Genomic DNA, 27,079 nt, shown 5'->3' on the forward strand with positions numbered 1-27,079 from the left:
ATTTATATTCCCGATGTGAAACTCAGCATAATGAGAAGTCTTGGGTCTTCAAGCAAAATGACTAATACCTAGTACTTTTCCAAAAGGGTGAAAGTGAATTTTCACAAGTCCGTGTTCTCTTTGAACATAAATCCATTTGCTTCTCATCATATCATCAGCATAATTTTTATAATTTGATTGCTAAGGACTTTAATATTTTGAGCTGTCAAGGATGTCATGTACTAATTCTTGCTATTACACCAGCATATGATCCCAATGGAAAATCCAACCAGAAAAAAAAAAAAAAATGAGCATTACTAAGCAGAATGTCCTCACGGTTCTGTAGAAGATAAAGCAGGCACAACCAGAAAGCTGTTATTGCTGGGGGTGGGGAGGATTGTCTGTAAGAAGAACAGGCAGGGAGAAAGAATCAGGAAAAACTTTTTATCCAAAATCAGTTGTATTATTTAAGATCCTGTGTTGCAGGAAATATAAAGGGGCTTACCAAAACAGTGGAAGAACTTACTAGAAGCATACTGGGGAATTTCAGGGACCCCCCACTCCGAAAGTGTGAGGACCTCAGCAAAAGGAGTGTGTGATCCTCATTTGCATCATGCTGACTTTAACATCATTCAGCAAACGACCACTCTCATGTGCTGGAACTCTTAATTCCGCATTTCTAAAAAAGACGGTCTGAATCCATCAGCTATAGCCAGAAAGCTAAGCTATGCAGCAGAAGCCCAGCTGCCAAAAATCCATGCTTACGGGCAGTGTAGGCAGGGAAAGGCCTGCTGGCCAACCACGCAGGCACCTGTGACCAAGATCGTGCCCATTATGGTTGTTGTTGAAAAGCTCCAAATGTTCTCTTTAAGGGACCTCTCATTTCCTGCTGTTGCTCAGCTAAGAATTGGATTAAGTAGCAGACCACCCTAAAGATAGGGTAGAGGCCATGAGTTTGCACTGTTTTAACAACTGAGGGGCACCTGGGTGGCTCAGTGGGTTAAGCTTCTGCCTTCGGCTCAGGTTATGATCTCAAGATCCTGGGATCAAGCCCCGCATCGGGCTCTCTGCTCAGCAGGGAGCCTGCTTCCCCTTCTCTCTCTGCCTGCCTCTCTGCCTACTTGTGATCTCGGTCAAATAAATAAATAAAATCTTAAAAAAAAAAAACACAAACTGAGACTTGCCTCGGCACGTTTCCACATGGCAACAGTCTTCTTTTAAAAATATGGGATAAAGTCACAGCACAGTTGCTGCAGTGACGTGAAAACAACCTCACTTAGAACTGATGACGTCCACGGGGCAGTGCTGATGCACTCAGAAATACCATTTGGAAATCTGAATGAGAGAAATCATAAGGTAATATAATTTGAACATTAGAAATGCATGTACTTTCACCCACATTGAGTGTCAGTTTAAAATATACCTCTTCCAATGATAAAGGTACAGAACTTAGCCATTGTGTTGCCATTTTTATTTCTACAAAAAGAAATCTGTTGCCAAGGCATGTCCACTCTGAGAATGGTATAAAACTATCTTCCCAGCTGCCTTCAACCATTTCTGCAAAGAGAAGAATTTGCCTTAATAGTGTTGTCTGGTCCTTGTTTCAGGAAGAGAATTAGCACTCTTCTTAAAAGCCACACAGGCATGAATTGCTGGAAGGCAAAAGTTAAATTTTCTCCAACTCAGTGAACCATTGTTTGGTTTGTATTCACTATGGCCCATAGTGACAGTACAAGCTAGATGCTAAAAAATATATATATAACTATGTTTAAATTATCCTTTTCTGTGCACTTATTGGACGCCAGTTACCAAAAAAGCATCAGAAATGTTTTCAGGTGCGAAACTGACCATATTTGCCTCCACATCTAGTCAAGTCACATTTGAAGCATGAAGTATTGAGCTTCCATTGAGTTTTATTCATGTCACCTTGTGTCCTTTTCGTCTAGGAGTCTTTTTGTCTGTAAAACTTCCTAATTGCTTTTGCTTTATACAGTTTCATAATGAGTCAACCAAAACCTCTGTCTAAAGAAAGCACTGTTGTGTGCTTGAAATTTTAAGTTTGTGTCTAAAAAACAGATCCTTTTGAATACCACTGGCTTGGGAGAACAGATGCTGATACTCACTAGGGAGGGTGGCAGCGAGAAATTTTCAGAATAAGATTTCAGCTGAAGGGAAGTGCAGTGAAACCAGACCCTTCAGCCCATTTATCATAGTGCTTGCGGTTTCTGTGTCAAGACAGGTGAACAATAATAAATATCCAACCAACATGGTTCATTTGTATTCAGAACATTTGAATAAATAAGAAGTTCAAAAAAATCCATGTAGGATTTTGTTCAAAGGAAAACTCTAGCCATTTCCCTCAGCTCAGCAGTCTGAAAGTTCAAAGGGTAGAAAGTGCTTCTTGCCAAGACTATAAACTCTGACAAGTATTTGAAAATAAAATGTAATTATGAACTGGCATTTTGGGAGCAGCTCACTATGGTTGGAGTCTTGAGACAAACAATGAAATTAGGGTTAAAATTATATGTGGGAACTTGACTCCCTCTGCTTTACTGTCTACTAAGCTTTAGAAGCCTAGTAAATAATTCTAAAATTGACTCCTAATTTCTGTTTCTCAAAAAATTATTCTGAATTTGGTTTCTATGATCACTGAAAATGGGACACATTGATAGGATGCAAAAATGAATGTGCATGCCGTCTCTATATCCATCCCCTCAAAACTAAATCTGTCTTCTTTGAATTGAGTTTTGTGTCTGATAAAATATACTAACATTTTTTGGATGACTACCTAAATATGTAGATTATTTTCAAGAAGCTGTCATCCACAAGATGATAGGGCAATATACTGGGAAGTAAAATTAATTCATGGTTGTTGAGGGCTGGAACTAGGATGGTATGGGGAGTAACTGCTTAATAGACACAAGGTTTCCTTTTGGGGTGACAAAAATGTCTTGGAACTTGATTGAGGTGGTGGTTTGCTAAACACTGAATGGGATGACTGCCACCCCATTGTACTCTTTAAATGGCTAATGGTTACTTTTGTGTAACTTGAATTTTACCTCAATTTATGAAGAAAAAATGAGTTATGAGGAGTGTCATAGTCAGAATGGAGGAAGCATCACCAAAGAAGTCAATATTGAAAAAGGTGGAGGGTCAGGTGGAATTTGACCCAATGATAGGATTGGGAAGGGCTTATGGGAAACAGGAACATAAACTGGCAATTATCTTGGAGATTGAGGAACAGAGTTTGTGTTCTTGAAATGTCAGATTGTGTTTTCTACTTCTTGAGTGTGGTGCAGAGGTAGTAACTGCCCACTGCTCCTTGAATGGATGGCCTTACTTTGAAGCTGTGTTGTTCTGTGGATTCGATTTGAAAAGCCTTGTGCCTCTTTTCCAGATCTGTGCGTTTCAGATGGTACCAAGGATTTTACCCCGCTGGCTCTCAGCCAGTGACGTGGGCCATTGATAATGTCTATATTGGTCCCCAATGTGAAGAGATGTGCAGCGGACATGGGAGTTGTATCAACGGAACCAAGTGTATATGCGATCCCGGCTACTCAGGTCCCACCTGTAAAATAAGCACCAAAAATCCTGATTTTCTCAAGGATGATTTTGAAGGTAATCTTTTAAAATAAATCCTAGGTAGCTTTGTGAAAGAACTTACGTATTAAATGTAATTTGTAATACAGAAGTAATCATGAATCCCACTCTAACATTTCATTATTTAGCCTTACAATTGGGACCACCCATGGCTTCATTTAGTTCTGAGTTATATGGGGTTCTGTGTTCGAAGCAATGCAGTGAGAATGAGCCAGGCTGTGCTTGAGAGAACTAAAGCTGTTTTCACCACTTTTTCTATCACATGGAATCGCTGATTGATGATAATTTTAGAAACTATCTCTAGCGAGTTAATCTTAGATAGGGAGTCACTCATCATCAACTCATTGAGCGGCCTCTCACCACTTTCTGTACCTCAGTTTTATATCTAGAATCTCACTTCATTATGTCTGATGATGTTATAGAAAAATGTGCTTGGATATGTACTCTGATAAAACAATGGGAAACTATTCTCATAAGAGAAAGTCTTAAACAACTGTAATAACTGTGCATGTTAGGATAGTGGGATCAAAAGATTTCTTTCTTCTTCCCAAAAAGATTTCTTTTCTTTTTCTTTTTCTTTCTTTTTCCCAAGTTGTTTATAAAATTGTTGTAATAGATTTATGGTTTCAAGGTACAATTTAATATTAGATTTAGGTATATCAACGCAGTGGAATGTGATGCAGCCATAAGAAGGAATGAAATCCTGATTCCTGCGACAACGTGGATGAACCTTGAAAACATGCCAAGTGAAAGAAGTCAGACACAAAAGGCTAAATGTCATACGATCATAGAACATCCAAAGTAGGCAAATCCATAGAGACAGAAGGCAGGTCAGCAGTTGCCTGGGGCTGGGTGAGAGGGAGAAGAGGAGTAGCCGCTTAATGGGTATAAGTTTTCCCTCATGGGTGACGAAAAGCTTCTAGAACTAGGTATTGGTGATGGTTGCATAGCATGAATGTGAATGTACTAAATCCCACCAAGTTGTTCACTTTAAAATGTTGAAAATGACCAATTTTGTATTGTGTGCATCTTACCAGAATCAAAAAAAAAAGAACAATGAAACCCTAGATCTAAGGTAAGTATCTGGAGAGATTTGTGAGCTGGTTTTGAAAGACGTTATTTAATAGAAAATATTAAATTGCTCTGTAATTTCTTCCATTAAAACTGTGTTTTTTTAAATATTTTATAATACCTGCCAGACACGGTCCTCAGAGTAGCAAAGACAGAATGAAGAGGCCAGTGGAAAAGCTACGTAAATTACCCTCTTTTACTTTTGACCTGAATCACTCTCTGACTAGCCAGTGTCATTTTTTGCACTGTAGGGTTGCTGAGAGGAAGGACCCATCTGGCTGGACCATAGCTACTTGGGAAAAGCCCCATCCCCCTTCTGTCTTGTGGCCCCTTAGGTTAAAGAATTCAGAAAGCTGAACTGTTGAAGAGACCTCTTCTCCCAAAATATGTGACTTCAGTATTCATGGCTTTGTATTTTAAAACTGCCCAAAGCAGTTACCTCATTCCTTTAAATAAGAGTATGACTATCTTTGGGGTCATAGTTAAATCACCTTTACCACTTTTTTCAGGTCAGCTAGAATCCGATAGATTCTTACTAATGAGTGGCGGAAAGCCTTCTCGGAAGTGTGGAATCCTTTCCAGTGGAAACAACCTCTTTTTCAATGAAGATGGCTTGCGCATGTTGATGACAAGAGATCTGGATTTATCACATGCTAGGTAAACGTTTTTAGATGCTGTTGAGAAACCACATTGTGATGTACAGTAACAGAACATAATCAAATCAGAAAGAAGCCAACATCAAGGACAAGGCCTTCCGCTGGAAATGCTGAGCTTCTCTCTTATCTCGGAGTCCATTAAGACACAATTCATGTAACTCCGATCCTAAAACCGAGAGAGCTTGGTAAAATAAGCTAGATCAGAAATGAAACATAGCTAAACAGACAAAAGTTAGTATAAGATCGGTGATATTTGCCAGGTGGTGTCTAGGAAATGACAATGGTTAGCTTCCTTTCACTTCAAGAAAATAATGTTGCATCTTTTTTATCCACCTTCTAGAGAATACTTTTTCTGGGCACTTGGACGATGTGGAAAGTTATCTACGTGCTTAATAGAAAGCTTAATTGAAATACAATACATCCTCAAATTACCAACCATTAATTTTCTGTCCATTGGCAATTTAAGTTAAGAATATTTGAAGTGTGCTCTTGTTCTTAATAACCATTTCTTTCCAATGATTTGCTCATGCTTTCTAGGCACTCATTTTCTGATTTGAGCACAGCCTCTCAGAAACAAACATTTTAAACTGGCTCAGAGGATTATGTCCTGTCAAGATGTGTATCCCTTGATCATTTGACGAGCCAAAAACTTAGCCAGGAAAATAAAGAAGACCACTGAACATGTGTAAAATGGAACCCTGACCTATTTTTGCAAGTGAACAAAGAAGTCATGTTTTGGGTTTTTTTAAACATTTCCGAGTATCTTAAAATAGATCTTAACATATGTATCTTCCTCTTTCACCTAAACCATTTATTTATGGAATTATTAATTTGACCATGTTCCATAAAAAAAAATTCTGTGAGATAATAATTTTACAGTAATAGAAAGCAAAATTTTGTTTCTCTTCAACCTATTTTAATGCACATAGTTTAATCTGATGCTCTTTATTTCAGATTTATCATTGGCTGCAGAGTTCTCTAATTTAGAAATTACTGGGTTTTTCTAAATAATTCTGATGTGGATTTATCCATAACTAAATTAATCTACAAACATTCCCCGATATAAGTAGACAATAGACCAAAAGATTTTTTTCTGTAAATGGTTATTGTTTTTATAGATATCGACATCCACTAGGTACTAACTATGTATTTTTTTTTCATTAATCCAATGTTAAAAGCTCCATTATTTATCTCATCTCAGTAGCATGCTGTGTAGGATTTGCATACATTGACCTCAAAATGCTCCATGTAAAACCCCAATTTTCTCAGGGTTATAAGATAAATGAATGCCTAGTTAATGGGATGGGGGAGGGGAGGAACCCATGAAGAGTGCATGGTTTTATATATGGAACTGATAACTTTTATTATAAGTCCCAATATGCTTCCTGTGTTTGACATACATACATAATTGGGCGTGTGTGGGGGGTTACACATGAAATTTATTCCGCATTACCAGCTAGCACGGAGGCCAGACCAAGCACCAGCAGCTTGCCTGCCAAAGATAACGTGATCTAGTTTTCGTTGGCACCCCAGCTTGTTGCTGCCACTCTATCCACCTCCCTGCCAGCTGGGAAGGCTGCACCTGGCCGGCCGCCACAGTTCTCCATGGCCAGTATCATCCATCCCAGACCCGGCAATAGTCAGAGGCTGACGCAGCCCCCCCATCACCACCCCACGCTCATGCTTCCCTGCCCCTGGCACAAAAGTTGGCAAAGAGGCCCAGTTTGACACACCTCTTCCAAGAGATGCCAGGCCTTTCACAAAAAGGCACTACAACCACTGCATTTAAATGTGTCTCCCCCAGGCAGTAATGGGAGATACAAAAAATTCGGCTGGTAAAACCAGAAGGTGGATGGTTTTGCCAATTAATGGCATAAACTACAGTCATAACATTCTTCCAGTTTCAGAGACTAAGGACAGATTCATCTTAAATAAATAACAATACACAGCCCCACACTTGGAGAGTCTTGGAGCCCTCCCTTCTTACAGGATAACCAGAGGGGACGATGAATGCTCAGTTCCCTCAGACTCATATGTGTGGAGGGGGCCAAAATATGAAAATGGGTACAGAGTTGCCTTTTTTTTTTTTTATTTGACAGACAGATCACAAGTAGGCAGAGAGGCAGGCAGAGAGAGACAGGAGGAGGAGGCAAGCTCCCTGCTGAGCAGAGAGCCCGATGTGGGACTTGATCCCAGGACCCTGAGATCATGACCTGAGCCAAAGGCAGAGGCTTAAACCACTGAGCCACCCAGGCGCCCCCAGAGTTGCCTTTTTCCAGACTTCACATTTTATTAACTCCCTCATGTTAAAAAGGAAAATTGGACTTTGAAATGATTGCTTGGGACATTGATTAAATCATCATATTCATTAAAGCCATGCACTCCTCTGCCCACCCCCCAACCCGCCATGATCCTGTAGGCTTGTCTTTTGTAAATAGCGTGAATTTGTCACTGAAGTTTGTAAAAAAAAAAAAAAAAAAGTCTACAGTCAATCTTCCTCGTGTCAGATTCGTGCAGTTCTTCATGAGACTGGGATGTGGTAAAGGTGTCCCTGATCCCAGGAGCCAACCTGTGCTGCTTCAGTATTCGCTCAATGGCGGCCTGTCATGGAGTCTCCTTCAGGAGTTCCTTTTCAGCAACTCCAGCAACGTGGGCAGGTACATCGCCCTGGAGATACCCCTGAAAGCCCGCTCTGCTTCTACTCGCCTCCGCTGGTGGCAGCCGTCTGAAAACGGGCACTTCTACAGTCCCTGGGTTATCGACCAGGTCAGTCCATTCAAGATTAACTATTCTAATTGTTGGCACTCGAGCCATGTGCGACCTAGATCGCATTCGGTCCAGCCCCCTCACTCAGCAGAGGGAGCCCAAGAACCACCATTGAAGGACTTGCCCACAGCCACACAGCTAGATTAGATATCCCATTTAGCTTCCTTTCATTCTCTTTTCCTTCAGTCGGCTGAGCTTATAAAAACAAACAGCACAACAGAAGGCCCAGGTCCTGCGCATAGAGAAATCTGCCATATGGGTAGAGGGACTTTATCAAGCATGATATGAGGTTATAATTCTCTGAAAGGGAAAATGTGCAAATTAGCCGTGGTACCACATGCAGTCATTTCCAAATCCTCTTTCCTAGCCTTTGAAGAAGAAATAAATAAATCTTCCTAACATCCTTATGGAGAGTTCTAAAGGATCTTCATACATGATAAACCGCGTATGAAAGAGAACTCAAAAGAACCTGTTAACAAATGGTAGAATCCAGGCAAAGACCTGGAACTGAAATGCCTTAGGATACAACTGTCCTTAAATAGAAATTTCGCATGGAACATAATCACACATAAGCCAAATTTTGCTTTCCCAGCTTGGGCGCGTGTAGTTTCCAAAGGCACAGTTTGGCCCACGATGGCTGTGAATGGTTTTGTCAATACCTCGATTTGTTTTCTGCTGCTTCTTGCCAGATGGGCAGGCAGGCCACATAAACAAAAGCATTCTGAAAGACCCCCAACAGGAGGCTCGCCGTGTGACGCCAGTGTTGAGCAGTCCAACGGGTAAATACAAGAACACCAAACTCTCTCGTATCTCAAAACCATATTGAAATGTTGTTTTCTTAAAAAAAATGCATTTCAGATTCTTATCGGAGGAAATATTTCTGGCAATACAGTCTTAGAGGATGATTTCACGACTCTGGATAGTAGGAAATGGCTGCTGCACCCAGGAGGCACCAAGATGCCTGTGTGTGGCTCTACCGGTGACGCCCTGGTCTTCATCGAAAAGGCCAGCACCCGCTACGTGGTCACCACAGACATTGCCGTGAATGAGGATTCTTTCCTACAGATCGACTTTGCCGCCTCCTGCTCAGTCACCGACTCTTGTTACGGTAAATATTCCATCTCCAGGGAGAGGGACAGATGTGTAAACGGTCATCCATCGCCCCTCTGACAAGTCTATAAGCAAGACAGAAGTGCACATCAGTCCAACCATAATCGCGTTCTTGGATATGGTGTATATACGTCAAGTTTTAGAAGTCTCTTTTTTAAAGCATCAGAATGTGAGCTTTTTTTTAAGTGTATGTATTTGAAGACTTTTTTACATATAAAGAATAATGTCTCATTTATCTCTTTTGGAAAATCCGGATTGTTTTTTTACCATCAGACTTGCAGAATTAGGGACTCTCGTCACATAGAGAATGCCAGCATCAGCAATAGGATTTACACATGAATCGGTGTATACATGTGTTTTAATTCATAGGGCTTTAGATTAGTTCAGCTACTGTCTTCTTTCCATCACCCCAGGAATCATGAAATTTTGCTGTCCCCATTTTGCTTTACACTTTTTGCCATTCTGGGTCATAGCATATTCTAGGCCACCTTCATTGTGGCCAGTGTGCATCCTCTGAATTGTGCACATGCACTCATTCACACTCACATATACCTTGCACGTGGGTGCACACACACACACACGTGTGCACAAACACATAGACACACCTATCTTAGGAGGTATAAAGACTTACATCACTACATACTTGGGCCCTTCACTGTAACTTGCAAACCTGTCCAGATTCTGGGGGTCTTCTGGTCTTTTACCTCCAGGAGATCCAGACTTCTTCCTGGAAGTATCATTCTTCCTCCAAGAGAGCCAGAATAGAATGTCCACAAGGACTATTTTCTGTTTTAGATTCCAGAGGGCCAACATCTGACAAATTTGGTTACTTCCAAGGTCTTGCAAAATCCACATTTTTCATATTTTCCTTAGTTTGGACTTAAGGGACATATCTTAGGGGGAATCCCAGAAGTGCTCTTTCCACCTCAGATTCAGTCAGTCAACACTAAATTCATCAACGGGGTGGAACTTAATAAGGATAAGGTACACATCTGTCTTCAACAGGTATAGCTGAGGGGTATGTCAGAAAGTTAGAGTCCGGTAGATGATGAAGTCAAGTGCTGTATGCATTGGTACTGCAGCAGAATGTACTGAAAGCTCAAAGGAGAGTGAGATGACCAATGGATGGCTAATACAAGGATGTGGGGAAGATTTCACAAAGAAGCTTAGTCTCAAGTGGGCATTGATTATTGGAATGGATTTGTAGGGTGGATGGAGAAGAAAGGACATCCCAAGCTTGCAGCATAAGCAAAGAAGCAGAGATGGGGTCCTCCTCGTCCATAGGGAAAACCATGAGCAGACCAGCCTGAACAGGCAATATTTGCATCTAGTGGAGGAGAGAAGAGTGCCGCTTTTGAAAATAGAAAAGGACGTTAGGATCTTAGATACCTTTTTCCTCTGTAGCTTGGGAAGGCAATGAGAACTCAGGGAGTTAAGTTATGACCCAGTAGGCGTGCAGCAGCACCAGGACTGGCGCTCTGCCCTCATAAGTCCAGTCCTCTGTATTTTCTACTGCAGGCTGGTGCATCCTCTTGAGAAAGGTTGAACTGAATGATACAATCAAAGAGGAAAAATAGACAAGCAGAGTTGGCAGCTAAGGAAGAAGAGCCTTGAAAGGCACATACAAGAATCTGTGCTTGACAAGGACATGAATAAAAGGCCACAAGGGCAGGCGAGTGACATGGTCTGTTTTAGGGAGATTAGCCCAGGAGCTAAGAGAAGAATCCCAATAAAGAACCTCAGTGGTCACCTCTGTAGGAGGTGATACGGTCCTCACTATGTGGCAGGAAGAAAACTGGAATGGATAAAATTGATATGAGACAATGCAAGCACAGAGGAAAGAAGCAGAACAGTCTCAAAACCAGGTGCCAGTTTGAATATAGAGAGTAAAGGAGAGAGAAGAGTAAATTTCTAAAATAATTTCTGAATTTTGAACCCGAAAAACCAGTGCCAAAGGTATGGCCATTGAATGACTTGGATAGTTAAGAAGAGATGTTTATTTATGGGGGTAAATGGTGAGTTTTTCTTTAGTTTGGGTGCAAGTAGCTTTAAGTGGGGGTGCCCTTGACTGAAGAGGATTTACAATATAGAAAGCAGGAACTTTGTCTAAACTGTGCATTACAATATGCCAACATCCGATGCGATGCCAGGCTGAGTAAACATTTATTGAGTGAAGGAAATTAATTAGAGACATAAAATTGGCAGTTCTGGGCACAGGGATAATAGTTAAAGCCCGAGGAGTATACACAGAGAATAGAAGGCCAGAAATGGAGTTTGGAAGAATGCCCATAACTGGGCTCGTTAGTACGGGAGTCAGAGGGAAAGTAAGACAGGAGATCCAGAATAATGTCCTCCAAAAGAAAAGAAAGTTTCAAGAATCAAGGAATAATCAATAATGTCCATCACTGTAGGAAGGACAAGAACAATGAAGACTGAGCTGGACCACTGTATTTCACTAGGAAGGGTTGCTAGGGACCGTGCTGCAGTGAGGGGTCCCACGCCGGCTGTGCGTGAGAATCACCTGGGAATCTGCATGGCTCCCGACACCTTGGCTGTGCCCCAGGAGAGTGAAATCACAGTCCCTGGGGCGGGGATCCTGGCATTCGTGCTTTCTAAAGGTACCCAGGTGATTTCAGTGTGCAGCCAAGTTTGAGAATCATGACCTTAGAGGAAGCAATTTCAAGACAGAAGTAGGGGCTCTAGCAGTTTTGATAGAGACTGAAGCAGGAAATCAAGAGGAATACAAAACGTAGGTTCTAGGTTGGATTTTTCAGACAAAACAGAAAGAAACTGCTTTTCCTAGACCCACAGCCTGACTGCATGCTTGGCTACCTCCTTATACCTCTCTGATTCCCCAGTACCTTCTTCCCTCACACCATACAGCAGGATATGTGAGCACGAGGGATTTTGCTGTTTCTAAGAAGTTTTACCTATAGCAGGAGCAAAATTGGCATTTTTAGTCAGGATCCCTGTGGAATGGTCAAATTTTGAGAAAGTTGATCAATTTTTTTAAGCTATGTAAAAGTAATCATTAAAAAGTATGGTTACTATATTTGTACTTGCAAGTTAACCATGAAATAGACATAGTTGTTATAGTATATATACATATAATTTTATAATTTCATAATATACCATAACTATTTATATACAATATAAATATATACTATATATATATACACACACACAGTAAGTATATATATAACTACCATTACTATTGCTTACCTACATATGAACAACGGTTTTGTTATGATTGTTCTGAAAGTTTCTCAGTATACAGAGTGATTCAGGAATTTTTATTTTATGTTTCACTTGATCCTAGCCCCTTAAAAGAAAAATGATTTTAATCTGGAAAGTAAAAATTAATAACTAGCATTATACAGAAGGAAAAATAAAACCAGGAAATATTTCAAAATAGGAAACATAAATACGGAGGAAAATCAAATTGACATTTGAATTAAAACATAAGAAAACATAAGTAATTATGGTTCCTGGGTCTACGTACATGTATTTCTATGTAGAATAACATTTTCTGTTCCAGCTATTGAATTGGAATACTCAGTAGATCTTGGATTATCATGGCACCCATTGGTAAGAGACTGTCTACCTACCAGTGTTGAGTGCAGCCGCTATCACCTGCAGCGGATCCTGGTGTCAGACACGTTCAACAAATGGACCAGAATCACTCTACCTCTTCCTCCTTATACCAGGTATGGGTGCTTCTGCATGTAGTGAACCCCATTTGGTATTATTTGACATGCTGGATTTTAAAACAACGAGTCTGAATGATATACATGCAATTTGTTACTTGTTGATAGTATTGCCAGGCATGAATTACTAACCAAAACAGGGGCACCTGGCTGCCTCAAGTCTGTAGAGCATGTGACTCTTGATCTCAGAGTTGTGAGTTTGAGCCCCACATTAGGCACAGAGTTTACTTTCTAAAAAAATAAGCAAAATAGGGGGTGCCTGGCTGGCTCAATCAGTGGAACATGTCACTCTAGATCTTGGGGTCATGAGTTCAAGCCCCACATTGGGCATTGAGCTCAGCTGGGGAGGGAATGTGCTATGGTGAGAAAAAAAGGGGGGAAAAGAAAAAGGAAAGAAAGAAAGAGAAATTTAAAAAACAGGGTGCCTACCCAGCTTGGCTAGAAGAACATGCAACTCTTGATCTCAGGGACATGAGCTTGAGTCACACATTAGGTGTAGAGATTACTTAAATAAGTAAATAATTTTAAAGTTTATTTTCTTAAAAAAATAAAAATAAAAAAGCAAAGTAGAAACGAGTTTTTGTGGTGACATTGTTCTGTGATTTCCCAAAAGCCAGGTCTATACTGACTTTTACTTAACATATTTTGAAAAAATAGCATATCCAAGAAAATAGTGGCTGAATCAGTGAGAACTGCCAACTTGATTCACTTAAATTTAAAAGAGTCACATTGAATACAGAATAGACTTAAATGGAGTCTACTTTCTGTTCAGTCTGACTACTGTAGAGACAATAGTGAGTAGTGTCAAATCAAATAGATAGAGCAAATAAATGTATATTAGAATTATTGTCTGCTTTTGAAATTGTATTTTTAAGAGTATCTTGAGAATTATTGCCTGGAGCATTCTTTTTCTATGGAAAACAATGATGACTACATCATGCATGGTGCCTCTAAGAAATGATGGTGTCTTCATAAAACTGCCTGGTAAATGCTTTATTTGAATCAAACAGAGACTTCACCTTGCCTAAGGGATACGGCTAACGACACTCTCTTTTCACTAAGTAGGTACTAATCATAGGGAAGCTTTAAAATCTTGATAGGAATTCCCATTCCCTCCAAAAAAAAAAAAAAAAGCAAAATGGTATTCATTTGTTGCCATTAAGAGAGAAGCAAAGCTTCTGTGGAATAGAAGGTACAGTTTGGGCTCCCCACGAATGAAGAATGAATAAATCTCCCTAGCAAATGATCATAAAATTCAACTATTCATCTAGGACATAACTTTTCTTGGGATTATCATAAATGGACTGGTTGTGGTTACTAACAGCCAAGGGCTCCTCTACAATTGCTGGCTCAGAGGTACAAGACTATATTAGCTGTCAGTAGAGTTGCCAAGTTTAAATGAGATACGTGAGATTTTGTTGCTCGTTAAAGGTATTGCCATGCATGAATTATTAAGGCGATCTTAATAAGTAAAATAGAAAAAAAAACTCTATTAAGGCAGTAGTCTTCTAAGGCTTTATGAATTCTGTGGATTATTACCCAGCTACTTGGTAGCATTTTGCAAATAAATGACATTCTAAGATTTATTCCAGCTAGTCATTATACCCTTGAGTCTTCTACTCAAGAAAGGTAATTATTCCTCATCTTTTAATCTGTCTTTTAATTGTCTTTTGCATATACCCATAAGAATTTTGACCCTTTCGAGTGACATTTGAAAAATCTGGTGAGCATCCATTTCTTCTTGTTATCATATTGAAAATATGCAGTTTGTTTATCGTGCTACCCTCAAAGCCCTTGTTGTACAATGGCCTTACTGCCTTACAGTAAGGCCCTCTGGATAATTCTGAAAGAAATGCACATGCATAGAGCCCAAGCCAGACCCACCTCTTACTGTGCTCTGCCATATGCCAGAGATCATTAGAACAATGTGCGAGGCTCGTAGCACTTTGTCTCAAACACAAGTTAGTGTATCTCAACTATACGTGCTCTTAGTATCCTATTACTTTTTCAATATGGCATTTCTGTGTTTTGAGCTGAACTTACAGCCTCAACATCTGCAAAGTATTGAGACATCTGTGCTTGCATGGTCCACTAGGACAGAATTGAGAATTTCAGTTTGTAGCTCTTTGCTGTAAACAAAAACGAGGCTGAAGACTTGAAACTTTGTGTTAAGTAGTGGGTGAGGAGTGACCGTGACAATGTGCCGATGGTACATCTGTCCACTCACTCAGTTATGGTAGAATGACAAGGCTGGGATCCCAGTATTGTTGGCAGAGCGGTAGTAAGAGTCAACTGAGACTCTTGCACCATGCATGATGTAGTTGTAGATGTTTGTTGGTTATCCACAAACTGACATCAAACCCTTACCCAGTCTAAAATGGCCAGTAGTCAACAATAGAGATTCTTCCTTCATTTAGTCATCCATTAAATGAATATTTTTGGAACATTTATATGCTAGGTCTGTACAAGGGGCTGAACTTATCCCTGCCTCAACAAACTTTACATGAAGTGGGAGAGAGAGACATGAACCAGAAATCACCAGTAATTGCAGAAGTAAATAAAAAATTCAACTGCGGTAGGTGATGGGGGACAGTTGCATGATGCTGAGAGATTATGTGTGCTAGGGAGATTTGCCTTGATCAGCAAAGTCAAGGACACCCTTTGGAGGAAAGCATAATTGAAGTAAGAGCAGTGTTCCAGGGCGCCTGGGTGGCTCAGTGGGTTAAGCCGCTGCCTTCAGCTCAGGTCATGATCTCAGGGTCCTGGGATTGAGTCCCACATCGGGTTCTCTGCTCGGCAGAGATCCTGCTTCCCTCTCTCTCTCTGCCTGCCTCTCCATCTACTTGTGATCTCTCTCTGTCAAATAAATAAATAAATAAATCTTAAAAAAAAAAAAAAAGAGCAGTGTTTCACACAAGGAAGACAGCCTATGGTAGGAGGTAGCAGGCATATCTGAGATACTGAAAGAATGGATCGAACCTAGAGAGAAAGTGGAGTGAGATGGAGTCAGACCATGAAGAGTATTGTACATCATACTGAAGATTTGGGGGTATGTCCAGGATGCCTGGGTGGCTCAGTCAGTTAAGTTTCTGCCTTCAGCTCAGGTCTTGATCTCAGGGTCCTGGGATCGAGCCCCACATCATCGTGCTCTCTGCCTATTCTGCTCTCTCTGCTCAATGAGGCATCTGCTTCTCTCTCTCTCTCTCTCTCTCTCTCTCTCTCTGTGCTCTCTTCCTCTCCCTCTGTGCTCTCTCTCAAATAAATAAAATCTTGAAAAAAAATTTTTAAACAATTTGGGGATATGTCATATAGGTGCTTAAAAACCTACTAAAGTGGGGCGCCTGGGTGGCTCAGTGGGTTAGGCCGCTGCCTTCGGCTCAGGTCATGATCTCGGAGTCCTGGGATCGAGCCCCGCATCGGGCTCTCTGCTCTCTCGGGGAGCCTGCTTCCTCCTCTCTCTCTGCCTGCCTCTCTGCCTGCTTGTGATCTCTCTGTCAAATTAAAAAAAAAAAAAAACCTACTAAAGTGCTTGGGAATAGGGGGACACTGTTGCTGCTCAGATTTGCACCAGAAAAGCTTATTCTAATTGGAAGACAAATTGGGGAGGATAAGAGTTCCTGGAAGGAGACTCTTGAAGAGGCAGTGAGCGCTGGTAGCTTGGACTAAGGTGCTAGAGACATGAAGGGAAGTAGAGAAATTCAAGAGAAATTGAAGCAAAATTGAGTTTGGTGAAGTGGACATAAGAAGGTGAGGCCAGGGCCAATGTTGAAGACAACTCTGGTTTCTGAGTTGAACTGAATGGTTGCTCATGCATTTCACTGGGCAGGGAGCACTGAGACTGAACACAAGACACATCACACTCTGCTCCGGACGTTTCTACCTAAATAAGCTGAGAGGGCTAGAATCCTCGTCTCTATCATTCCCATATATACTGGTTCAGTTAGATCTTACTGGAAATTTAAAAAATGAATGGAAAGCATTGTGGTTTAGTGGAGATTCCAGCTTTTCAGCCCTGTGAGCTTTTAAGCAAGTCATTCCATGTCCCAAAGCTGCAGGGTCCTCATGTGAAAAGTGAAGAGACTTTTTGCCATATAAACTCGAATAAATGTGCAAGGACGAGCTTGGGACATTGTGAACATTTATATTATTTAGATCATCTTTTATACATTTATACATTGACAACATGATCACACTTGGGATTATCAGACTTTATCTTCAGTCAGACTAAGAAGTCTCTCTAAGCTTGCTTAACAGGAGGGGTCAATGGTAATGGTCAGACACTGTCTTAAGTTCCTGCCCTGGAGCAGGTTACCATCTGATTGGGGAAAAATTAACAACTTAAAAATAAAATGTGCTGTATGTAATTGAGACCTTCAATGAGGAATGGGCTAGGAATGACATAGATACTGAGAGATGGGCAACAGTGTTGAATGCCAGAGTTACAGGGGGGGTTGTGGAAAAGATGGGCGCTGGCCTCAAGGGATGGCTAGGAATTAGGAGTAAGGGTAAGGAGAAGAACATTCTAAATTAGGGAAACAATGTGAACAGGACATAAGGGCCTGGCAACCGCCCAGGAGTTGCTGATGAAGGCAGAGGGCTCATACCTGGAAGCTGTGGCAAGTTGTTTGTTCGTGGAGTTGGCTGAACTTACAAGCACTGAAGCAAAGCAGAGGAGTTTAGACTTGATGGAATAATGAATGAACTGTGGTGGGTTTTGAAATGGAGAATGTTCCTCCAAGGAAAACAATTCTCTTACTTAAGAGAAGGTGGCAAAGGTGTTGTGATCATGACTTACATGAAGTAACAAGGGTCTGGACTACAGCCAACAAGAAGGGGATGAGATGGATATTCCAGGACATTTCAAGGAAAGAACTGATAAAACTCACTGGCTGCTTCTCCACTGCACACATCAAGAGACAACTCCAGAGTTTGAAGCCCGAGAGAGTGGGGAGAAAGCTGCAGTTGGCTCCAGGAGGGACAGTGTGACAAACTTAACCAAATGAATCTGAATTCATTGTGATGTCTGGAAATACAAATAAAGACATCCATCTGACAGAGATGGGAAGGTCGGAGCCCAGGGAAAGGTGATCAGCTTTGGAGGCACGAGCACAGAGGTGATAGGCAGTGCCATAAAACTGTCAGCCGTCCACGGGAGAGCATTTAAAAAGAAAAGAAAGGATCTGTAAATTTAATAGCAGAAAGAGTGGAAATGGTTATTGAAGTGACCGTGAGGATACAGTTAGGGAGGCAGAGGAAGAATCACAAGAGCACGGCATCCGTAAGCAAGCGAGAATAGAGTATCACGGAGGAAGAAGTCACCACCTGTGATGTATGCTGCTGGGACTAAAGAAGAAAAAAGTTTCACAATAAATTTGCTTGATTTTTCAGCAAGGAGATAGACACTGACCTTCAAAAGATACTGAAAATAAATACAGCTTGTCTGGTCCCAGAGCCCATGGGCTTAACCACTATATTAGTCCTACATTTTTATTGCTTACCTAGGAGATATGGTCCTGGAAGAAATAGGAGGGGAGAAGGCAGGATATCTTGAGAGATGCTGAAAAAAATGCAAAGATGCTAAAATCAATTTCACAGCCCATAATCTGAATGTGCCTCCTCCTACTCACTAATCCCAGATCTAAAATTAACAGGTGGCTCAAGTAGCATGGGTTCTTGAAATGTCACCTGAGAACCAGGGTGGGTCATTGGAAGGACAGGTAACTCAAATCCACTGAGAAAGGTGGTGGGGAGGGAGGTGCTGCCACTGGAAGGCTCAGGTGTGATTTGGCTATTTTAAGTCACAGTTTGAAGATGATCCATTCCCTCCTACCGGCCCTAATGGCCTGGCTGATACCACTGTCTTTAAAGATTAACTACAACACTTTGGAAGCCAGATGGTTTTAGCCACAGCATGGACACTGCTTAACGTTTGCAGTTTACAGAAGTGTTAAGCACCAGAAACAGCAAAAAGCCTGTGGAAGGTTTGGGATAATGGAATAGGGTTGGGTTGACCTCTTTTTAGGTAAACAGATTTAGGGAGGGAGGATATTCTTCCGTGATAATCCCAACTGTAGGCAAAGAAAGGATCTTGTGCTAAGAAAACCAAATGACTACATATAGTATTTATTGGGTTTGTCATGGAGAAATATTCCAAGGAATTACAAGTTCATTTTTTAAAGGAGAGATTCTTAAAACTTGCCTCAGTACTATTTATCTCCATTGTTACTTCCAATTTTCCAGTTGTCTTTTTAAAAGACTTTTTGAAAGCATTCATATTACTGAACATGTTGTTAAAATTTTTCAGTCAAGTCAAGGAAGCTGTGGACTTCTCTTCCATATCCATTTTCTCATGCATCATTTTGATATTTTGAATACTATTGCTATTACTTTACCAAATTCGTGTTGGGCTTTCAGGACAACAGAACATAAAATAATTTTGTCTGGTATAAACCATGGTACTATGGACTTTCACATACTGAATATATTAATACTTTCACATTATGTGAAGATAAATAAAACCTATTTCCATTTCCACTACAATGGAGAATAAAACTACTTACAGAAATTCTGCATTCCAGCTAAGCTTTCTCAGTTGTCAACCTTGTTGCCAAAGTTTTGTTAGGAAAATTTGAGGTTTGTCTGGGCTTTGTACATATTGCTATGTATGGATTCTTAAGATTGCTTTAATAATTAAATATAAGTCATTCTCCATTGAGAAGGCATTTTAAAAATTATAGGAAATTCCTTTTATTTGAAGGATAGTCCAGTGTATTTGATGCTCCCAGTAGGCCTACTCAGAACACTGTAGTTTTTTAAATTATCATTACTAATTATAATTATCAGCAAAAATAATAATTCCTTATTTTACTAAAACAAGGATAACCATTTTCCTTTCTTTATAATCAAATCAAAATTTTACTCTTGCGTTTCAAGGGACCACAGGTTATTTTTGGCTCACATTTATTTAATTAAAATTACAAAATTTAAGAAAATAACAAACTATATTTCAATATAATCATCACCCAGCTTCAACTGTTATTAATTTATGACCAGTCTTGTCTCTTCAATAGCACCACTCACTCTGGAACCCCTATTTTGAAGCAGTTCCCAAACAGATCATTTCAACTGCAAGTATTTTAGTATATAGCTCTAAAAGAGGACTTTAAAAAATTTAATTATAATATCAATATCCCACCTAAAAATAAGTGAGTTTCTTATTCAATATTTTCTTACTCAGTATTTACTTAGTACTCAGTATTCAGATGTCCCTATTTGTCTCATAAAACATTTTATCATTTTTTTCAAGTTCGGATATAAATCAATATAATTGGTTGATATGTCTCTTAAGTTCTCTTTAACTTTGAGGTCTCCGTGTTAACCTTTTCAGATGAGGACTAAGACACAGAGAAGTTATATTACTTTCCCCATAGACATATAGTCGGTGGCTGAACCAGGATTATACCAAAGTTCTCCATTTGTTCTTTATCAAGGAAGGATGAAAGGCCATGTGGGGTGACTTGTTTAAATTCTTCTGTTGCTAACGCTGTTATGTGCTTTCCACCAGAGTTCCAGGGAGGTATCGTGTAGGATCTAGGTCACCTTAAAAGGATACCTTACCTTCATCACATTTGTTTGGGGTCATAACCTGTGGTCCAGACACTTTCTCCTCTCATTCCAGTATTCAGACCCCAGCTTTTTGTATGAAATTTAGAAGAAGGGAAGACTAGCTGACAGTAAATAAGTAAATATTCTTCCATGGGTAGATTAATGTTACCTAAAAATCCCAAAATGTTATAGTCATTTAGTGTCCTACAAATTCCTAGTGTTAATTATAATCACCGAAGGAATTTTCTACCAAAAGGTCTGGAATGCCTAAATTAAGAACTCCCAGCTCGCTGCCAAATCAGTGGTCTTCCAGCCTTTACCTGCTATTCAAGACAACTAGGGTTCTCAGTAATACATCAGCTCCAGCAGGAGATAATAGTTCTAGAGCCAGTTCCCAACTAAGAAGCTATCGAGGCCCCCTCCTTTAGTGGCAGTCCTTCCACCTGTGAAATGAGTCAGTTGTACAGAGAAGTATCTAAGAGTCATCCTCTCATTTCCACCCCAAAATTCAACCTCCTTCTTTGGTTCATAGTTCAGTGTCTTCTTCATGAGGATCTCCCCTAGAGGAGGGATCCCCTGGCAGATGACCCATCCCTTTAATAAAAGCCCCTCACCATAAGTAATTCATTCACATTTCAGGCCTCCTCTCTGGAGCCTACTTTTTCTCTAGCTCTTATCTGTATGTCATGGGTGTCACCCATGGGCCCACTCTGTCAGGTGCGCTGATCTCTACTTCCTCTCCCGTGTACACCTACCAGTGGGATCGCTGGGTCATATGGTGACTCCATGTTCAACATTTTGAGAAGCAAAAACATGTTCTCCCCAGCAGCCACGCCAGTTTGCATTTCCACTGGCAGTGTATGAAGGCTCCACATCCTTGCCAACACTTGTTATTGCTGTCTTTTTTTATTACAGCCACCTAGTGGGTAGGAAGTTGTATCTAATTTTGGTCTTGATTTGCATTTCTCTAATGACTAATGATGTTGAACACACACTTATCAGCCATTTATAGATCTCCCTTGGAGTATTCCCACTTTTGCCTAACAGAAAAATAGGCTCGTGGAGGATATTGTTTTTCAGGATAAAGGCAGGACCTTGGCTGCCAAGGGAAATACAGAGGCAGGACCTTGGCTGCCTTGGGGCATTGTAGAGCCTCTAACTAAACACAGAGGGCCAAGGGCTCAGCTAGGACATTAACTTGCTGAAAGAACAGACAGACTTGGGTGTACACACAGCAACAATATACACGGCCTTCTGTAGCTGAACAACTGCTCAGATTTAGAGGTCGTGGTAGGGATAGGATGATTTTGTACAGTTTGAGGTGGTTTTGAGTTTACTCATTGAGAATACATTGTAGTAACAAACCAGGAGATTTGCCTTCTCTCGGTTTCATGAGTGTGACTTACAGCCCTGTGACAGGGTGTGAGCTTCAGCTTTTTCGTTGAGAGTAAGAGGAGTGGCTATATTTACTAGTCCTAAATATTTTATGTATTTCTGAGCGTAAAGGAAGAATCAAGGAAGAGTGAAAAGGTTGTTTTTTTTTTAATTCTATATGGTTCCTATCATAAGGCTTTTTTTTTCCTGATGATGATGATGATGACAAGAGGACTTTATAGGTAGAAAGAGTAGTCCTGGAAAAAAGAGCAGATACAAAGACTCAGAAATGTGTTTAGAAACCTATTAAAAGGTGTGAAGGCAATGTGGGGAAAAATTCCCTGGGAGAGCAGAGATGGAAGCCGTACTAGTGAGGGTAACATTTTTTAACTTCATAGCAATGGATGTTCAATTATTAAACAACACTTATGGAGCACTTAGTATGTGCAGTTGATGGAGAGGAAATGATGTAAATTCAGAAAAGAAGCAAAGGGAGACATTTCAAGGATATGGAAAAGGAGAAATATGCTCTAGGGCCACTTTCCCCAAACTCCAAGAAGCAGCAGCTGGTGGTGGCCATCATTATAAGAAAGCTTCAGGATAAATGATGACACCTGCCAAGGGACTTCACCAAGACACTCACAGGTCTTGGTAAACACAAGCTAATTAATTTTCACAACACCCTTGTGAGGTGGGAAGTAGCGTTTTCTTAGTTTTACAGATGGGGAAGTGTCAGCACATAAACATAAATGATTTGGCCCCTTTATATAGTGAAGTTGTGACAAGGTTGGGACTAAGAAGTCCTAGAAATTCAACTTCCAGACCTTCATTTTTCAACTTATATTCCAATTCATCCCCTTAGTGAAAGTGTCTCCCTTTCCTATAAAATAATATTGGATAGTATATTTATCCCTGTTTTATGGGTACACAATTACTAAGTGCAGTGTTCCCAAGAATATAAAATCACATTTGAGACAGGGCCCTAGAAGTCCTCTAAGTTAAACCCCTCATTACTTATGTTAAATTATTCACTGTGGACACAGGACTGACTAGTGCCAGAGTACAGATTAGCGTCCCTAAATATCTGTACTCTTAGTGGCCAACTCTGGTTTTAGTACATTCTACACATGGTCTCCCACTGTTTCCTTTTCTGTGGAATGCCACAGAGTTGTACAAACTGAACATGTCATGGTTGGAAGTCCCCATAAAAGCTATCAACCCCAACAATGCGTCTGGCTCTTAAATCTTCTCTACAATCTCTCTGTTAAGTGGCTGCCCAGACTGTGATTCAACACAACCAACATTCAGAAAGCCGCCCCCTACTAGGCAGCTCACGCCACCTCTCAACTGCTGGGAGTTGTTCTCCCGCTTTGACAGCCACCAGATCACTGCCCCCTCCAGCACTGAGCCCCAGTCCCTGCCCACCCGCCATGAAGACATCTCTTATTTGATTATTCCAGACCATCTTTATTGCTGCACCTTACTATTCTTTCAAAAAATATTTATGAAGTCCCATCTATAGGTGTCACCAACAATAAAATGATAAACAAGAAGAATAATCCAAGAGAGGAAACTATGCAAAAATAAACACTTGGAATAAAAAGTAATGAAGGCTTTGATGGAGTATCCTAAAACATTAGGGGAACGAAGATTACCTGCCTACCCTTTAAAAGAACTGGAGATACAGAACAGTATTCCCTGAAGGGATAGAGATGTTTCCTGCCCTTCAGAAATTTATAGTCTGAAAGAAAAAGAATATAAGTGTTGACTTGTTATTAGAATCCAAGTAACCATGTGCTATGGAGATATGATATTCTACTATGTTATTTATAAAAATGTTGCTGCATGTAAACAGGCATAACTATTAATGAATTTCATCATTAAGAAGTAACTGAACAGGAGTGCCTGGTTGGCTCAGTTGGTTACGTGTCTGACTCTTGATTTTGACTCAGGTCATGGTCTCAGGGTCATGAGATCAAGCCCTGAGTCAGCTTCATCAAACAGAGTCTGCTTGTCCCTCTCCCTCGCCCTCTGGCCCTCCCCTTTCCCCACTGCCCACTCTGCTCAGCCCTGCACGTTCTCCCTCTAAAATAAATAAATCTTAAAAAAAAAAGTTGCAGGGAGTTGGTATCAAGGGGCCACCATTCTCACAGTTAGCAGTTGGAAGAGGCTCCTCCGGGGCTGTGCTGTGCTGTTCAGTTAATTTTTTTTTTTAAGATTTTAATTATTTATTTGAGAGAGAAAGTGCATCCATTCTAGCAGTGGTAGGAGCACGGGGGGAGAGAGAAAGAGGGGGAAAGAATTTCAAACAGACTCTGCACTGAGCATAGAGCCCTAACATGGAACTGGATTTCACAACCCCAAGATCATGACCTGAACCAAAACCAAGAGTCAGATGCCCAACTGACAGAGCCACCCAGGTGCCCCTTAACTGCTTGCACCTATAGAGCACCTACTAAGTGCTAGGCACTGTGCAGGGAGGGTATAATGTTGAGAAAAGGGGATTAACACTGTTCCCTTGTAACTTGCTCTTCTGGGGAGGAGGCAGACATTTAAGAAATATTTTTGCAAATAAATATATAACTACAATTGTAATAAATACTATAAAAGGAAAAGAATGGTTTGCTCTGGAATAAATGTGATTTTTAAAGGGACCCAAAAGAAAATTTCTCTGAGGACCTAAGACTGCCTCCGAGACCTGAGGGACACAGAAGGGGTAACCAGGCAGAGAGAGGAAGGAAATGTAGGCAGAAGATGGGAAAGAGTGTTGTGAGCTCTGGGAACTGGGAGAAGGAGTGGTGCTCCAGACTGAGTAGCCGGGAGGAGGGATAGAGGATGGGGCCCAGGAGGAGTTTGGGGTTGAAGTTAAATGCCACAGGAAGTGAGGGGAGGATGTTAGGTAGTCTATGGGAGCTGAGGAGCAAGAAGTATTATGGAAAAATCAGTGCATAGATGCTCAGTAAGCAAATATCAAACAAAACTGTGTATTTTCAGAATGGAGATTGTAGTTCTGGTCTGTTTCTTTTCTAGTTTCTAAACTTATTGCGTATGTTTTCAATTAGAAAATACACAACCCTTGCTGTTGTTTGGTCTTTGTCCTGCTCAAAACAAGTATCTCTCCTTCAGGTGATTAACAGTCTCATAATCCATGAAACAGGGGTGACTGACTGGCTCAGTCAGTGCAGCATAAGACTCTTGATCTCCAGGTCATGCCTTCTAGCCCCCTGTTAGGTGTGGAGATAACTTAAAAAACAAAATCTTCAAAAATGAATCCGTAAAATAAAACTTTGCTTTTTCTAATTATTTTGTCTACGGGCTTCTGAAAGTTCACCATCCTTTGAGCCTTGAGCACTCTTTGGACTTACTGCCATCTAGTGTCTCTGAAAACATAAGTTTATTTGTGTTTCTCAACAAGACACTTCCCAAACCTGTGCAAATGAGCAAATACGTTTCTGCTTTTGGAATGGGAGTATCTCCGTTTTGATTTTATTTATATTACATTTGAATTAATATAAAATAAGTCTGGCCACATTACCCTCTCTATTTTTTCTCCATCCAGTTATCTACAGTTTCATGGATCCCTCTGATTTACACTCTTGCTAAGACTTTCATTGTGAGAATTCCTCACAAATGCTATCAGAGGTGGGCAAGTATGCCCACTGTACAAAAGTGTCTAGTCTTCAGGAGCACAGAGGAGTTGAAGTCAAGCTTTCCAAGTCAAATGCAGAGCGGCTTGGGTGGCTCAGAGACAGGCATCTTTCCCTAATTTGCAAATAAAACTTAGCAGCCACCCTGGTGTCATTCCACAATGGTGCCCACCCAAAATTCAGGACTCGCTGTTCCCCTGAGGCTACTGGTTAGGATTAGCGTGGGTTTCTGTTTTCGTCTGTTTTTACAAGGCTGGGAAAGATTCTTAACAACTATTATCTGTGAAGATAATATATTCTCAAGCTATTGCAGTTCAGTTTGGTCTGGTGTGGTTAGAGTTTTGCCTAGGCAATTACAATAACGAACGCTTTTCTCAGAACGTGAGTTAGAGACGTACCCACATTTTCATTGCAGCTATCTGTGCACTTGTTCAAATATACCAGAACACATTTTCTTTTCCACCACATCCTTCATTATAATTCTCTTGTTCTTCAAAGGTCCCAAGCCACTCGTTTCCGTTGGCATCAACCAGCCCCTTTTGACAAGCAGCAGACATGGGCCATAGATAACGTCTATATCGGAGACGGCTGTATAGATATGTGCAGTGGCCATGGAAGGTGCATCCAAGGAAGCTGTGTGTAAGTCCATTGGGTTTTCCTCCTTCCGTAGGAAGCTCCTGACTCTCGTTCCAGCCGAGAGATTTTTCCGAACCTGGATCTGTAATCACTCCAAAGCTGCCGTCAGTTGTATGGTTTTCTTGAAATCTGGTAACTGTAGAGCTTATGGATATGGTATCTTCCTTCTTGCTCAGAGATTAGGAACTGAACAATAGCTATTTTGTCAAGCAAAAGGTGAATTAGCATCAACTGTATTTTATTTCCTTCTGTGTTCCTATGATACCCCAGAAAAGGATATTGGAAGAGGTTCAGGAGTTCAGTATATTCTGACCAAAAATAGTATGTCGTAAGTATTTTTCTCACTCAGGCCTGAATGTATGTAATAGATACGCATTACTTGTGGTTGAATTGGTATTCCCTGTGGTTTGCATAAGAAGGTTTTAAATGCCTGCTCAATTTGCTATTGATGGAGAGGCCTGGTATTTTACTTTGCAAGCCTTAGCATCTTTGGAAGGATCTAAATAAAGTGTGTGTGTGTGTGTGTGTGTGTGTGTGTGTGTGTGTGTGTGTGTCTCTTATGTACCACAGGCCTTTGTGCTTTATTTTCAAAGATTTTGCTGTTTGTTAGGGTAGTATGAATGAAGATGCTGATAGAGAATTCATACCCCCTTCTCTGCTAATCTCCGCATGCCTGGGGGGGTCTTTCTTTTGGATAATGATTCTAGCCCATATCCAGAATGACCTCTGAGACCCCAGAGCCTCCATCCTACATTCACATTTCTTCCCACACTGAACATGAAGGTCAGTCCTTCGGTCAAAGATGGCAGATGCTACCCAAAGTACCCACTGCCTTTTGGAACATAGCATCTTGGATTCCTAATTGACCCAAAGCCTCTTTAAAAAGACCAATTTCCTGAGTTATTAGGACCTACCGGTTCAGTTTGGC

General features: G+C 40.7%; 1 protein-coding gene across 3 annotated transcripts in view; it reads left to right on the top strand.

The window, feature by feature from the left end:
- Positions 1-27,079, top strand: part of RELN (reelin) — a 518,586-nt gene that overhangs the window by 445,863 nt on the left and 45,644 nt on the right. For all 3 annotated transcript variants that reach the window (XM_047695315.1, XM_047695316.1, XM_047695317.1), the window contains exons 42-47: positions 3,377-3,597; positions 5,160-5,307; positions 7,814-8,072; positions 8,931-9,180; positions 12,721-12,889; positions 26,014-26,154. In XM_047695315.1, coding sequence (XP_047551271.1) covers positions 3,377-3,597; positions 5,160-5,307; positions 7,814-8,072; positions 8,931-9,180; positions 12,721-12,889; positions 26,014-26,154 — 1,188 coding nt within the window. The remainder of the gene's footprint in view (positions 1-3,376; positions 3,598-5,159; positions 5,308-7,813; positions 8,073-8,930; positions 9,181-12,720; positions 12,890-26,013; positions 26,155-27,079) is intronic.

This window comes from Lutra lutra, chromosome 11 (assembly GCF_902655055.1).
Source record: "Lutra lutra chromosome 11, mLutLut1.2, whole genome shotgun sequence".
Taxonomy (NCBI): Eukaryota; Metazoa; Chordata; class Mammalia; order Carnivora; family Mustelidae; genus Lutra; species Lutra lutra.